Raw genomic sequence first — 16,119 nt, 5'->3', positions numbered from 1 at the left:
TAGACAGGTATTAAAAGAGGATGAAACTGAAAAATAGATTTGTGTGCTGGGACAATAAGTGTTGTGGATTACTTACTTTCCAGCGATGCCCACACTCATTACACAACACAAAAGTTGTCATTGGCTCATCTGCACTGCGCGTCTGTACCTAGAGGAATAGAGTTAGTGACAGCATATTAACTGACTGCATTCTAAATGACAGCATTCTAAAATTGACAGTTTTCAAGCTTATCAAATGTTTTCCCAGTAAAATTTGCTGTGTGACATTATTTTATTTTTGGTAATTGGATTCCCCTTTAAGAGCAATTATGGACATGGAATTGTTTTTCTAATCTTAGTGTTCCAATTTAAATGATACATTGGATGTTTGTGATGTCTGTGATGCTTTAATAAAAAGATTTTAAAAAAAAAAATGTAAAAGTAAAAAAAATTGCATAATTTTGTGAGTTAAACATAAATACAATTTTAATACTTATGACCGACCGTGTGGCCTGCTGGTCACTGGTCATAATCATTCTATCATGATCAAGGGCCTATTGTTATGTGGGGGCCTGGAGCTGGAGCTATATCCACTCCATTGTTAATCTGTCCCTAGATCCATTGGAACTCAGAATCAACTTTGCATAAACCCCAGTTGCGCATACACTGCCATCGAGATACACCCCAGCCACAAGAGGCGTAGTGACGGAGTCACGAAAGACCCTGATTTGCCCGTAGTTGCCCACAGTTGTGTATGCCCAGTTTGTATGCATGCACAGGTCACAAGATCCATCTGTGAAACATATTTACATGCAGCACTGCATCAGCCGCACAGTTTGTATGTGTGCAGCATATAAATAACTAATAATAGTAATAATAATAATAATTAATAATAATAATAATAATAATTTTAATAACAATAGAGCTAAGAATACATTAGACTTAATAACATACCTGGTTGTAGCTGCAGTTCTTTTTCCTGCACTTATCACACTGCAGTAAGTCTGTCTGAGTTCCTCCTGTCTTTGCCATCTGATGTTCCCTTATGGCCTCCTGTGTTAGAGTGTTCCTAAGTTCCTTCAGCTCATCACTTGCCATCTCCTGTTATATAAGAGGAGATAGAGTCACCTCTAAACCACAATTTCAAGTTAACATAAGGTCACTTTATAAAGTACTATTTCACCTCCCAAGATAAAAAGGACAAAATGCCACAAGTTGATTTAAACAGTTATACTGTATCTGCCAGGAAGAAATGTAAACTCCAAACCCAGCAACCTGGAAATGAATGTGTTCTAATCTAAATTCAGAAGGACAATTGAGTAAGCTAGTTCTAAGCAGCCAATTAGGGTAAATTAGAAGAAAGCGTTTTATTCTTTCATATCCAGCTCATTGAGCTTCTAGGGTACATTGATCTCAGAACAGGGTGTAATGCTTTGTAGGTCAGAGGGTAAGCCCCTTATTTCATGCTGTAAGATGCGGTCACCTCAGCTGTCATTGTTGCCATCTTCTGCGGTGATACCACTCCACAGAGGACGTTGCGTCTCAGGTTGGGATTCTTTGGATCCTTTAGGTTACTAATCCGACTCCTGACCCTATTTCTGTATTTCATATCCGTGGCTTTAATTTCATTGTATATGCGTGAGAAAGTTAGGGACAATGACATGAGTATTATATCATTAACCAGGTAAAACAATCAAACACAGTGGCATAAATGAAAATAATCCATGGGCAGACACTGTATTCAAGAGATACACACAAGCATACTACACATTACATCAAATACAATTAACATCATTTAGAGTGGAATGTAACTGTATGTAACAGGTTACCTTGTTTTTCTGTCCAACAAAACTATGTGGAAATTGGAATGTTTAGCTTTTGAGAAGTTGCGTTTCTAGTCCCCTACACCTTGGGAGGTGGATACAGGGGCATACATAATTAATTTCCTTTTCTCACTGCTAATGCTGGGTTGCACTTGGGATTTGTACACGGGTACAACCTGGGTGCGACCTGGCTGAGACCCCTTTCAGACTGGCGGCCCCGACTTATTGCCGAGTCAATTAAATCAACACGTCACGTGCAGAGGCGAGACTTGGAGATGACATCATCTCCATGCACCGGCTCTTCTTACTGTGTGAACGGGTCCCGTGTTGCATCGACCCGGCTTAACCATTCACACCACCACTATCCAGGTTGAAGCTGCGTTTAGCCCTGGTAGCTACCAGAGTGAAAATTCCGGGTCACTGGACCCAGATTATTTCAACAGGGTGCTTTCACACAATATACCGGGTTGTTGTGCGTTTACGTGCAATAACCCAGGATATTGCTGGTGGTCTGAAAGGGGTATTAAAGTAATGGTATGTGCTAGAAAATCATGGTTGCATACCCTCCCAGATTGTGTGTGAGACAACCAGATCAATGTGAAGTCTCTCACTGCACCAGAAAGGTAGGCAGAATAAGAATTACTCAGTATCAATTAAGCTAATTCATAACCTGAATAGGAGTCTCACAGGTATCTATTCAAAACAATTTCACTCATGTTTCAGCCAGATTCACTACAAGTTTGCAGGCCCCTTTACTTTTAATCCTGTTTGCTACTATGAATCTAGGAGCAGAATAAAGTTTGTAAAGATGTATTTGGTGAGTTGTTTATGTCTAGTAAAAGTCTATTTTCTATTTATGTTTTTCTACTATTAGATAAGTTTGTACTACTAAAGTCTGCAGGGGAGCCCTGGCTAAAAGAGTATGTTTGCCATTTATAGAGTACAAGAACCAGCATGCTCTAGGTGCCACAGGCAATTATTGGCTTGCTAGCACTTGCAGTCCTAAATTTACAGTACTAGCATGCCCAAGAAATATCAAGTAATAAAATAAACAATTAGTCATAAGATGGAATATGGTCAACACCAACTCTTATATTAGAAATTATGTTACAGGTTGAGTGGGTGGTATTCATGTGACCGCCGGTCAGCTGACCGACAGTCACATGACCTCCTCCACGAGCCCGACGGCTCACTTTCCCGATGGTCTGCATGCCGACCAACAGGGACTATTTCCACTCGTGGGTGTCCACGACACCCATAGAGTGGGAACAGAACCCGTGGCGACCGCAGGTCGCCACCGAGCCCACAGCGTGGCGAGCGCAGCGAGCCCGCAAGGGGCTTGCTGCACTCGCCCCTCCCCGCCGGGATCCCGGTTGAGTATCCCATATCCAAATATTCCGAAATACGGATTTTTTTGAGTGAGAGTGAGATAGTGAAATCTTTGTTTTCTGATGCTCAATGTACACAAACTTTGTTTAATACACAAAGTTATTAAAAATATTATATTAAATTACCTTCAGGCTGTGTGTATAAGGTGTATATGAAACATAACTGAATTGTGTGAATTTACACACACTTTGTTTAATGCGCAAAGTTATTAAAAATATTGGCTAAAATGACCTTCAGGTTGTGTGTATAAGGTGTATATGAATCATAAATGCATTCTGTGCTTAGACTTAGGTCCCATCGCCATGATATCTCATTATGGTATGCAATTATTCCAAAATACGGAAAAATACGATATCCAAAATACTTCTGGTCCCAAGCATTTTGGATAAGGGCTACTCAACCTGTAATCAGGATTTTGGTACTTACCGATAAATCCCTTTCTCCGATTCCACAGGGGCCACTGGAGCGTAGTTACAATGGGGAAATAGTAGGCAGTAGTTGGGAGCTGGCACTTTAAAATTCTCACACTGTGGCTAGCTCCTCCCCTACTATCTCCCCTCCAAGCCAGTCTACGTAAAACTGTGCCCGAGGAGAGCTGTAATAAAATAGAGATGAGCGCCTGAAATTTTTCGGGTTTTGTGTTTTGGTTTTGGGTTCGGTTCCGCGGCCGTGTTTTGGGTTCGAACGCGTTTTGGCAAAACCTCACCGAATTTTTTTTTTTGGATTCGGGTGTGTTTTGGATTCGGGTGTTTTTTTCAAAAAACACTAAAAAACAGCTTAAATCATAGAATTTGGGGGTCATTTTGATCCCAAAGTATTATTAACCTCAAAAACCATAATTTACACTCATTTTCAGTCTATTCTGAATACCTCACACCTCACAATATTATTTTTAGTCCTAAAATTTGCACCGAGGTCGCTGTGTGAGTAAGATAAGCGACCCTAGTGGCCGACACAAACACCGGGCCCATCTAGGAGTGGCACTGCAGTGTCACGCAGGATGTCCCTTCCAAAAAACCCTCCCCAAACAGCACATGACGCAAAGAAAAAAAGAGGCGCAATGAGGTAGCTGTGTGAGTAAGATTAGCGACCCTAGTGGCCGACACAAACACCGGGCCCATCTAGGAGTGGCACTGCAGTGTCACGCAGGATGTCCCTTCCAAAAAACCCTCCCCAAACAGCACATGACGCAAAGAAAAAAAGAGGCGCAATGAGGTAGCTGACTGTGTGAGTAAGATTAGCGACCCTAGTGGCCGACACAAACACCGGGCCCATCTAGGAGTGGCACTGCAGTGTCACGCAGGATGTCCCTTCCAAAAAACCCTCCCCAATCAGCACATGATGCAAAGAAAAAGAAAAGAAAAAAGAGGTGCAAGATGGAATTGTCCTTGGGCCCTCCCACCCACCCTTATGTTGTATAAACAAAACAGGACATGCACACTTTAACCAACCCATCATTTCAGTGACAGGGTCTGCCACACGACTGTGACTGATATGACGGGTTGGTTTGGACCCCCCCCAAAAAAGAAGCAATTAATCTCTCCTTGCACAAACTGGCTCTACAGAGGCAAGATGTCCACCTCATCTTCACCCTCCGATATATCACCGTGTACATCCCCCTCCTCACAGATTATCAATTCGTCCCCACTGGAATCCACCATCTCAGCTCCCTGTGTACTTTGTGGAGGCAATTGCTGCTGGTCAATGTCTCCGCGGAGGAATTGATTATAATTCATTTTAATGAACATCATCTTCTCCACATTTTCTGGATGTAACCTCGTACGCCGATTGCTGACAAGGTGAGCGGCGGCACTAAACACTCTTTCGGAGTACACACTTGTGGGAGGGCAACTTAGGTAGAATAAAGCCAGTTTGTGCAAGGGCCTCCAAATTGCCTCTTTTTCCTGCCAGTATAAGTACGGACTGTGTGACGTGCCTACTTGGATGCGGTCACTCATATAATCCTCCACCATTCTATCAATGTTGAGAGAATCATATGCAGTGACAGTAGACGACATGTCCGTAATCGTTGTCAGGTCCTTCAGTCCGGACCAGATGTCAGCATCAGCAGTCGCTCCAGACTGCCCTGCATCACCGCCAGCGGGTGGGCTCGGAATTCTGAGCCTTTTCCTCGCACCCCCAGTTGCGGGAGAATGTGAAGGAGGAGATGTTGACAGGTCGCGTTCCGCTTGACTTGACAATTTTGTCACCAGCAGGTCTTTCAACCCCAGCAGACCTGTGTCTGCCGGAAAGAGAGATCCAAGGTAGGCTTTAAATCTAGGATCGAGCATGGTGGCCAAAATGTAGTGCTCTGATTTCAACAGATTGACCACCCGTGAATCCTTGTTAAGCAAATTAAGGGCTGCATCCACAAGTCCCACATGCCTAGCGGAATCGCTCCCTTTTAGCTCCTTCTTCAATGCCTCCAGCTTCTTCTGCAAAAGCCTGATGAGGGGAATGACCTGACTCAGGCTGGCAGTGTCTGAACTGACTTCACGTGTGGCAAGTTCAAAGGGCATCAGAACCTTGCACAACGTTGAAATCATTCTCCACTGCACTTGAGACAGGTGCATTCCACCTACTATATCGTGCTCAATTGTATAGGCTTGAATGGCCTTTTGCTGCTCCTCCAACCTCTGAAGCATATAGAGGGTTGAATTCCACCTCGTTACCACTTCTTGCTTCAGATGATGGCAGGGCAGGTTCAGTAGTTTTTGGTGGTGCTCCAGTCTTCTGTACGTGGTGCCTGTACGCCGAAAGTGTCCCGCAATTTTTCTGGCCACCGACAGCATCTCTTGCACGCCCCTGTCGTTTTTTAAAAAATTCTGCACCACCAAATTCAAGGTATGTGCAAAACATGGGACGTGCTGGAATTTGCCCATATTTAATGCACACACAATATTGCTGGCGTTGTCCGATGCCACAAATCCACAGGAGAGTCCAATTGGGGTAAGCCATTCCGCGATGATCTTCCTCAGTTGCCGTAAGAGGTTTTCAGCTGTGTGCGTATTCTGGAAAGCGGTGATACAAAGCGTAGCCTGCCTAGGAAAGAGTTGGCGTTTGCGAGATGCTGCTACTGGTGCCGCCGCTGCTGTTCTTGCGGCGGGAGTCCATACATCTACCCAGTGGGCTGTCACAGTCATATAGTCCTGACCCTGCCCTGCTCCACTTGTCCACATGTCCGTGGTTAAGTGGACATTGGGTACAACTGCATTTTTTAGGACACTGGTGAGTCTTTTTCTGACGTCCGTGTACATTCTCGGTATCGCCTGCCTAGAGAAGTGGAACCTAGATGGTATTTGGTAACGGGGGCACACTGCCTCAATAAATTGTCTAGTTCCCTGTGAACTAACGGCGGATACCGGACGCACGTCTAACACCAACATAGTTGTCAAGGACTCAGTTATCCGCTTTGCAGTAGGATGACTGCTGTGATATTTCATCTTCCTCGCAAAGGACTGTTGAACAGTCAATTGCTTACTGGAAGTAGTACAAGTGGGCTTACGACTTCCCCTCTGGGATGACCATCGACTCCCAGCGGCAACAACAGCAGCGCCAGCAGCAGTAGGCGTTACACGCAAGGATGCATCGGAGGAATCCCAGGCAGGAGAGGACTCGTCAGAATTGCCAGTGACATGGCCTGCAGGACTATTGGCATTCCTGGGGAAGGAGGAAATTGACACTGAGGGAGTTGGTGGGGTGGTTTGCGTGAGCTTGGTTACAAGAGGAAGGGATTTACTGGTCAGTGGACTGCTTCTGCTGTCACCCAAAGTTTTTGAACTTGTCACTGACTTATTATGAATGCGCTGCAGGTGACGTATAAGGGAGGATGTTCCGAGGTGGTTAACGTCCTTACCCCTACTTATTACAGCTTGACAAAGGGAACACACGGCTTGACACCTGTTGTCCGCATTTCTGGTGAAATACCTCCACACCGAAGAGCTGATTTTTTTGGTATTTTCACCTGGCATGTCAACGGCCATATTCCTCCCACGGACAACAGGTGTCTCCCCGGGTGCCTGACTTAAACAAACCACCTCACCATCAGAATCCTCCTGGTCAATTTCCTCCCCAGCGCCAGCAACACCCATATCCTCCTCATCCTGGTGTACTTCAACACTGACATCTTCAATCTGACTATCAGGAACTGGACTGCGGGTGCTCCTTCCAGCACTTGCAGGGGGCGTGCAAATGGTGGAAGGCGCATGCTCTTCACGTCCAGTGTTGGGAAGGTCAGGCATCGCAACCGACACAATTGGACTCTCCTTGTGGATTTGGGATTTCGAAGAATGCACAGTTCTTTGCTGTGCTGCTTTTGCCAGCTTGAGTCTTTTCATTTTTCTAGCGAGAGGCTGAGTGCTTCCATCCTCATGTGAAGCTGAACCACTAGCCATGAACATAGGCCAGGGCCTCAGCCGTTCCTTGCCACTCCGTGTGGTAAATGGCATATTGGCAAGTTTACGCTTCTCCTCCGACAATTTTATTTTAGGTTTTGGAGTCCTTTTTTTACTGATATTTGGTGTTTTGGATTTGACATGCTCTGTACTATGACATTGGGCATCGGCCTTGGCAGACGACGTTGCTGGCATTTCATCGTCTCGGCCATGACTAGTGGCAGCAGCTTCAGCACGAGGTGGAAGTGGATCTTGATCTTTCCCTAATTTTGGAACCTCAACATTTTTGTTCTCCATATTTTAATAGGCACAACTAAAAGGCACCTCAGGTAAACAATGGAGATGGATGGATTGGATACTAGTATACAATTATGGACGGGCTGCCGAGTGCCGACACAGAGGTAGCCACAGCCGTGAACTACCGCACTGTACTGTGTCTGCTGCTAATATATAGACTGGTTGATAAAGAGATAGTATACTCGTAACTAGTATGTATGTATAAAGAAAGAAAAAAAAACCACGGTTAGGTGGTATATACAATTATGGACGGGCTGCCGAGTGCCGACACAGAGGTAGCCACAGCCGTGAACTACCGCACTGTACTGTGTCTGCTGCTAATATATAGACTGGTTGATAAAGAGATAGTATACTCGTAACTAGTATGTATGTATAAAGAAAGAAAAAAAAACCACGGTTAGGTGGTATATACAATTATGGACGGGCTGCCGAGTGCCGACACAGAGGTAGCCACAGCCGTGAACTACCGCACTGTACTGTGTCTGCTGCTAATATAGACTGGTTGATAAAGAGATAGTATACTCATAACTAGTATGTATGTATAAAGAAAGAAAAAAAAACCACGGTTAGGTGGTATATACAATTATGGACGGGCTGCCGAGTGCCGACACAGAGGTAGCCACAGCCGTGAACTACCGCACTGTACTGTGTCTGCTGCTAATATATAGACTGGTTGATAAAGAGATAGTATACTCGTAACTAGTATGTATGTATAAAGAAAGAAAAAAAAACCACGGTTAGGTGGTATATACAATTATGGACGGGCTGCCGAGTGCCGACACAGAGGTAGCCACAGCCGTGAACTACCGCACTGTACTGTGTCTGCTGCTAATATATAGACTGGTTGATAAAGAGATAGTATACTCGTAACTAGTATGTATGTATAAAGAAAGAAAAAAAAAACACGGTTAGGTGGTATATACAATTATGGACGGGCTGCCGAGTGCCGACACAGAGGTAGCCACAGCCGTGAACTACCGCACTGTACTGTGTCTGCTGCTAATATAGACTGGTTGATAAAGAGATAGTATACTCGTAACTAGTATGTATGTATAAAGAAAGAAAAAAAAACCACGGTTAGGTGGTATATACAATTATGGACGGGCTGCCGAGTGCCGACACAGAGGTAGCCACAGCCGTGAACTACCGCACTGTACTGTGTCTGCTGCTAATATAGACTGGTTGATAAAGAGATAGTATACTACTAATATTATATATACTGGTGGTCAGGTCACTGGTCACTAGTCACACTGGCAGTGGCACTCCTGCAGCAAAAGTGTGCACTGTTTAATTTTAATATAATATTATGTACTCCTGGCTCCTGCTATAACCTATAACTGGCACTGCAGTAGTGCTCCCCAGTCTCCCCCACAATTATAAGCTGTGTGAGCTGAGCAGTCAGACAGATATATAATATATATAGATGATGCAGCACACTGGCCTGAGCCTGAGCAGTGCACACAGATATGGTATGTGACTGACTGAGTCACTGTGTGTATCGCTTTTTTCAGGCAGAGAACAGATATATTAAATAAACTGCACTGTGTGTCTGGTGGTCACTCACTATATAATATATTATGTACTCCTGGCTCCTGCTATAACCTATAACTGGCACTGCAGTAGTGCTCCCCAGTCTCCCCCACAATTATAAGCTGTGTGAGCTGAGCAGTCAGACAGATATATATAATATTATATATAGATAATAGATGATGCAGCACACTGGCCTGAGCCTGAGCAGTGCACACAGATATGGTATGTGACTGAGTCACTGTGTGCTGTGTATCGCTTTTTTCAGGCAGAGAACGGATTATAAATAAAACTGGTGGTCACTATCAGCAAAACTCTGCACTGTACTGAGTACTCCTAATGCTCCCCAAAATTAGTAAATCAAGTGTCTCTCTAATCTATTCTAAACGGAGAGGACGCCAGCCACGTCCTCTCCCTATCAATCTCAATGCACGTGTGAAAATGGCGGCGACGCGCGGCTCCTTATATAGAATCCGAGTCTCGCGATAGAATCCGAGCCTCGCGAGAATCCGACAGCGTCATGATGACGTTCGGGCGCGCTCGGGTTAACCGAGCAAGGCGGGAAGATCCGAGTCGCTCGGACCCGTGAAAAAAAACATGAAGTTCTGGCGGGTTCGGATTCAGAGAAACCGAACCCGCTCATCTCTAATAAACAAACCGTAAGGTAGAGGAGGTTAATGACGCCCTGTAAACCAGGAGAACACAAACCAAACCTGGAACAGAATTTAACAAAAACCAGGCTAGCCTGAACTCAACAAGCAGTCATATGGTGATCTGCAAGCCGTTAAGCAAAAAACAAGGAGGAACAGCGCTGGGCGGGCGTCCAGTGGCCCCTGTGGAATCGGAGAAAGGGATTTATCGGTAAGTACCAAAATCCTGATTTCTCCTTCATCCACTAGGGGCCACTGGAGCGTAGTTACAATGGGGACGTCCCAGAGCTCCCAAAACGGGTGGGAGAGAGCTGAGAGTCCTGTAAAACCGCTCGGCCAAACTGTGATGCAGAGGCCGCAAAAGTGTCAGACTTGTAGAATTTGACAAAACGAATGTCGGTCCGACCAAGTAGCCGCTCGACAAAGTATTCATGGAAACCCCATGGGCAGCCACCCACAAAGGTCCCACAACACTCGTAGAGTGCGATGAAAAATGAAGCGGAGGCTCCCGAGCAACCGCCAAGAGGACTGTCTGATGGTCAGATGTATCCAACAGCCCAGCGTATGCTGGAACCCCGGCTATTTAGTACGTGAGCATCGTACAGAACAAAGAAGAAAACACTTCGTCGAATAGCCTAATTTCTCTGTCGAGAAAGTCGGTGAGCCCTGACAACATTCAAAAAGTGCTGAAAACACTAGTGTCAGATTTATATGAAAAACGGACATCCCCTCTGGAAGAAACGACCGCTGAGTCTGAAACTCAGCCGGGGGAGTTGCCAATAGAGTACTCCCTGAAAGAGAGCCCGAACTTACAGCCGCCAGGCTCCTCTCTTTTGGAAGAAAACCGAAAGGACAGAGACTTAAAATTCAGGTCAATATATTTTGAAGCGCAGCCGAGCAAAAATCTCCCAGAGAAACTCAAGATGACGGCTGAATGGTAACTGAAAGAAGGGGAAAAACCCCTATTATCCTCACTATGCCCTATAAAGTTTTCCAAAAGTGGCAAAAGCGAGAAGAGGTAACAGACTTCTGAAATCGGGGCCCAGTAGGCATAACCGAACTAGGGAACTCCTCCCTTCTGAGGTCTCGTGAACAGTCACGCGGTTAAACGAACTCAGTGTAAGATTGAACAAAGAAAAGGACCCTGTTGAAGTAGACAGTCCAGTCGAGGTAGGAGCCAAGGCTCCTCTACTGACAACAGGTGCAGGCTGGATCTTTAAGTCATGTGTGGCCCAACCGGCGCCACCGAGAGGACTAGCGTGCATTCTCCCTTCCTGTGTTACCGAAAGTGAGGTAGAAATAGACAAGGAGGCAGGATAGACTAACCAGAAACTCCAAGGAGCCCTAAGGGCATCCTCGGCTACTGCCGCCAGAGCTCACGTCCGAGAGTAGTAAAGGGTTAAAGAGTCAGTTAGAACGCCCTGAGGTCGATACGAAATCTCCGCCAACAGCGGACCAGCTGACAAAACTCTGAGGAATGTATTCTCACCCGGGAGTCTGACCTGGCGGCTTGACCTGGAAAAAAGATTGTTGTCCTCCGCTCAGAGGGGAATGTAGGCGACCACTCATTGCGTCGCAACTTGACTGTAGAGAGAGAGTACCTGGTGCCAAGGAAGGAAAAAAAAAATCCTCTGACGGACCGGGTTGAGAAACGTCTACTAGGAGCATAAATTGGATCCGTGTCGAACCCGAAACTCCTGGATCTTTCGGATATTCCGAAGCCACCTAATCTGCATAGTGGGATACTAGCAGTAGATTGTCCAATTAGGGAACCAACATCACTTCCTGCCCTTAAAAAAGAGTTATTCTGTGATCTTACTGAACCCGTGGGAGCGGAAGAGAGATCGAATGGAAAGGACTGACCGTGAAAATGAGTATCCTGTAATGCGAATATGAGAAAAGCCCGATGAGGAAACCCAACGGAGTTCAGTAAACCGGCATCCCTGAAGACAAGGGACGCGTAAAACCCACTTTCTTGTTCAAAACTAGCAATCACAGACTGAAAGGATTCTAAGGCTAGAATAGGCCTGGTCGAGCCATCTGGCTTCGGCACGTGAAAAGAAAACAAAGGTCTGAGAACCGTTCTGATTCAAATGATATGTGACAACAGGGATCAACACCCTATGCGGTTTGAAGCATATGGAGCGCCGCCTGCAGTATGACTCTCTTGTCATCGTAAACCGGCCGACCCTTGCCGAGGGACCCCTGAGACGGTTGGACTCCAAAATCGAGTCTGTAACCGCCCAAGCTTTCCCAGTCCTCCCAGAAAGACCCCAGACCTGCGCCTACCCTTGGACCTCCCAGGTGGTAGGAAGGTCTGACCTGTGGGTGTGTTGGAGGACCTAAAATCCGACTGGACCGAGGATGCTGAACCTTTGCTTCAGCCCGTTACCATGAGATCCCTTGGTGACGGAGATGCCGCCCCTGACATGGAGTCGAAACCCTGAAAGGGCACGGAAAGATCTAAAGGAAGGACCTGTAAATGTCCGTCTTGGAGCTGGGGCAGCAGTAGGGGAAAGAAAAGTAGACTTACCCCAATGGTTCGAGAAATCATGCAGGAAGTTCTTTCCCGTGAACCATCTGCCCATTAGGATTCCCTGTTCGCCTGCCACTGTCGCAGCCCCAGAGGTCGTCGGGTTAAGACAGCCGAAGCGAAAATGAAGGTTCCGAGTATACAGACGTGAAGACCTCAAAAGAATATAAAGCAGAATCGTGACTCTGATCTGTCCCAAAGCATCAGTTGATGTAACCTAGAGTACAATTGTTCCACAACCTACCTGCTCCGGACAAGGTCGAACCTCTGCTGCGGCATATGTCTCTCAGATGGATCCTTCAGCAAGGTTGCCCCAGGAAAACGGCAGCCTGTTGGACCGGTGAGACATTGAGGGGTATACCCTGGAGAGGTCTGATATCGTTTCCTGCTATCTGCGGGAAAAGGATAGGCTAGGCAAACAAACATTGTTCGATACCTGAAATTGTGAATTCGGATGTCTCACGGCCGCCTACCGGAGCATATCCAGCTCATCCGAAACTGAACAAGTCGCTGTCATTTCCTCCTTGGCATCAAACCCCGGGGGACCTGAAGAGTCCGACTCCTTTACATGCAGCACCAGACGAACTGCTGTTCAATACGCCTCAATATCCTGAGATACTGGTTCAGACTCCACGAAACATAATCAGTATCCTGGACATGTATCGCCTCCTTAAAGAGAGGCCTCTCATCTGCAGTGTAACATGGAAGGTTAGTAAGGTTCTTTTAGAAACCTGGAGAGGAGAAATGACGTACAGGGTCTCTGTTAATAGTGACATTACCTGCATAATCTGTGTTCAAAAAGTAGCGTGCTGTAGCTGCGCTGAGGGCTGAACAGATGGCTTCACCGCACAATCCACACCTAACAGGGATTTCTCTGACTGTACCAGGTGATACGAACGAAAAGAGAAAAGGTGGGTTAAAGAAGCGTAGCCCTATGTAATGTCTGCACTATAACGTGCAGTGACAGTTATGTTTCAAATAAACTTATGTCTGGAGCAGCAGAGACCTGAACCGGTAACGCTGTGCTGCGGGTTAGGAGTCTTAGCCACTAGGCTATGAGAGCTCCTCTTAAGTTTTTTTTTTTTTTAATATATAAATGTCCCTGCTACTAGCGTACTGAGCCACAGTGGCTATTCTTCTGATGCCACACACAGTCCCCCAAATTACAAATAGCATTATTTGTACCGCTAAATTAAGAAGAACTGGTGCAACACCTCTTTCTCGGGAGGTTCCGCTGGTTTCTCAAAATGGCAGCCCGCCTGCGAGAAAAGCCAGGGGAAAATTTTGTTATGTGGCAAGAGCTATGTGGAAATGTGAACCCAGGTCTGTGTTATTAATAAACATTGTGGAAGGGTTTTGTTGTATCCACTATATATGGTATATACAGTATATATATATTATCCATCTATAAATATCTGTATCTCCTATACACACCCCTATTGAACCCAATAGGGTAGAGAAATACATATGCCCGGGTGATATAAATACATTACATATATATCTATACACATAGTGAACCCAATAGGGTAGAGAAATACATATTCCAGGGTGATATAATAGTGAACCCAATAAATATACACTCCTAGCCAATAGGGTAGAGAAATACCTATTCCAGGGTGATATAATAGTGAACCCAATAAATATACACTCCTAGCCAATAGGGTAGAGAAAACCTGGGTTCTGCTTAATATGTTATGCAACTAGCCCTGAACCTTATTGAGCTGAGACACAGCTCCTGTTACAGAGCAAGCTTCCTCTATGAAATGCCCGGTAAAGGTCTCCCCTGCAGGGAGAGATCCCTCTGGGCTATAGAGCGTTGTGAGCCGTGGCCGGGGAGCGGGGAGCCCGCTGAGGAGAGCGGGATTAAGGTCCTTCCCCTCCTTATGTATCATGCACAGTACAGCCAGGCATGATACTATGTCAGTGTAGGGGAAGGAGCTTTCAGCGGCCGTGATTGAAGCAGTGAGCGGAATGCTGCAGGGCCGGGGAGCGGAAGCGCTGAGCCCGCTGTACAGAGCGGGAGTTAGCTCCGCCCCTCCGTTTCGGCGCCAAATTTAAAACTAACCCGCTTCAGTGTAGCTGAAGCGGTGAGCGTCCTGTATCCCCCGCCGGCAATGTATGCCGCGGCCGGGAAGCGCTGAGCCCTCTGCACAGAGCGGGCGCTGTGCAGAGCGGGCTAAAGCTCCGCCCCCACCTCAATGGCGCCCATTTTAAATTTTAAGCAAAGGCTTTTATTAGAGGGGAACCGGGATCTCTCTGGGTGAGTGCCGCCACAAATGCCCTCTATCACTCAGCACACTGCACAGTTAAATTGAGAAAATAAACAGTGGGCACACTGTAAATGTAAAAATAAGATTTTACTTACCGATAAATCTATTTCTCGTAGTCCGTAGTGGATGCTGGGACTCCGTAAGGACCATGGGGAATAGCGGCTCCGCAGGAGACAGGGCACAAAATAAAAGCTTGAGATATCAGGTGGTGTGCACTGGCTCCTACCCCTATGACCCTCCTCCAAGCCAGTTAGGATACTGTGCCCGGACGAGCGTACATAATAAGGAAGGATATTGAATCCCGGGTAAGACTCATACCAGCCACACCAATCACACCGTACAACTCGTGATCTGAACCCAGTTAACAGTATGATAAATTTAAAGGAGCCTCTGAAAGGATGGCTCAACAATAATAACCCGAATTTTTTGTAACAATAACTATATACAAGTATTGCAGACAATCCGCACTAGGGATGGGCGCCCAGCATCCACTACGGACTACGAGAAATAGATTTATCGGTAAGTAAAATCTTATTTTCTCTAACGTCCTAAGTGGATGCTGGGACTCCGTAAGGACCATGGGGATTATACCAAAGCTCCCAAACGGGCGGGAGAGTGCGGATGACTCTGCAGCACCGAATGAGAGAACTCCAGGTCCTCCTCAGCCAGGGTATCAAATTTGTAGAATTTAGCAAACGTGTTTGCCCCTGACCAAGTAGCTGCTCGGCAAAGTTGTAAAGCCGAGACCCCTCGGGCAGCCGCCCAAGATGAGCCCACTTTCCTTGTGGAATGGGCTTTTACTGATTTTGGCTGTGGCAATCCTGCCACGGAATGTGCAAGCTGAATTGTACTACAAATCCAACGAGCAATCGTCTGCTTTGAAGCAGGAGCACCCAGCTTGTTGGGTGCATACAGGATAAACAGCGAGTCAGTTTTCCTGACTCCAGCCGTCCTGGAAACATATATTTTCAAGGCCCTGACAACGTCCAGCAACTTAGAGTCCTCTAAGTCCCTAGTAGCCGCAGGTACCACAATAGGTTGGTTCATGTGAAATGCAGAAACCACCTTAGGTAGAAATTGAGGACGAGTCCTCAATTCCGCCCTATCAGAATGAAAATTTAGGTAAGGGCTTTTACATGATAAAGCCGCCAATTCTGACACACGCCTAGCTGAAGCCAAGGCCAACAGCATCGACACCTTCCACGTGAGATATTTTAAATCTACCGTAGACAATGGTTCAAACCAGTGTGATTTTAG

General features: G+C 46.1%; 1 protein-coding gene across 2 annotated transcripts in view; it reads right to left on the bottom strand.

The window, feature by feature from the left end:
- The window catches only part of LOC135038305 (transcription elongation factor A protein 3-like), a 150,418-nt gene that overhangs the window by 3,519 nt on the left and 130,780 nt on the right, over positions 1 to 16,119 (bottom strand). For both annotated transcript variants that reach the window (XM_063954639.1, XM_063954640.1), the window contains 3 exons: positions 1,463 to 1,617; positions 934 to 1,080; positions 77 to 148 (listed from right to left, as the gene is read on the bottom strand). In XM_063954639.1, coding sequence (XP_063810709.1) covers positions 77 to 148; positions 934 to 1,080; positions 1,463 to 1,617 — 374 coding nt within the window. The remainder of the gene's footprint in view (positions 1 to 76; positions 149 to 933; positions 1,081 to 1,462; positions 1,618 to 16,119) is intronic.

This window comes from Pseudophryne corroboree, chromosome 2 (genome assembly GCF_028390025.1).
Source record: "Pseudophryne corroboree isolate aPseCor3 chromosome 2, aPseCor3.hap2, whole genome shotgun sequence".
Classification (NCBI taxonomy): domain Eukaryota; kingdom Metazoa; phylum Chordata; class Amphibia; order Anura; family Myobatrachidae; genus Pseudophryne; species Pseudophryne corroboree.
Note: the sequence above shows the minus strand (reverse complement) of the source record. Positions and strands in the feature narration are given on the sequence as shown.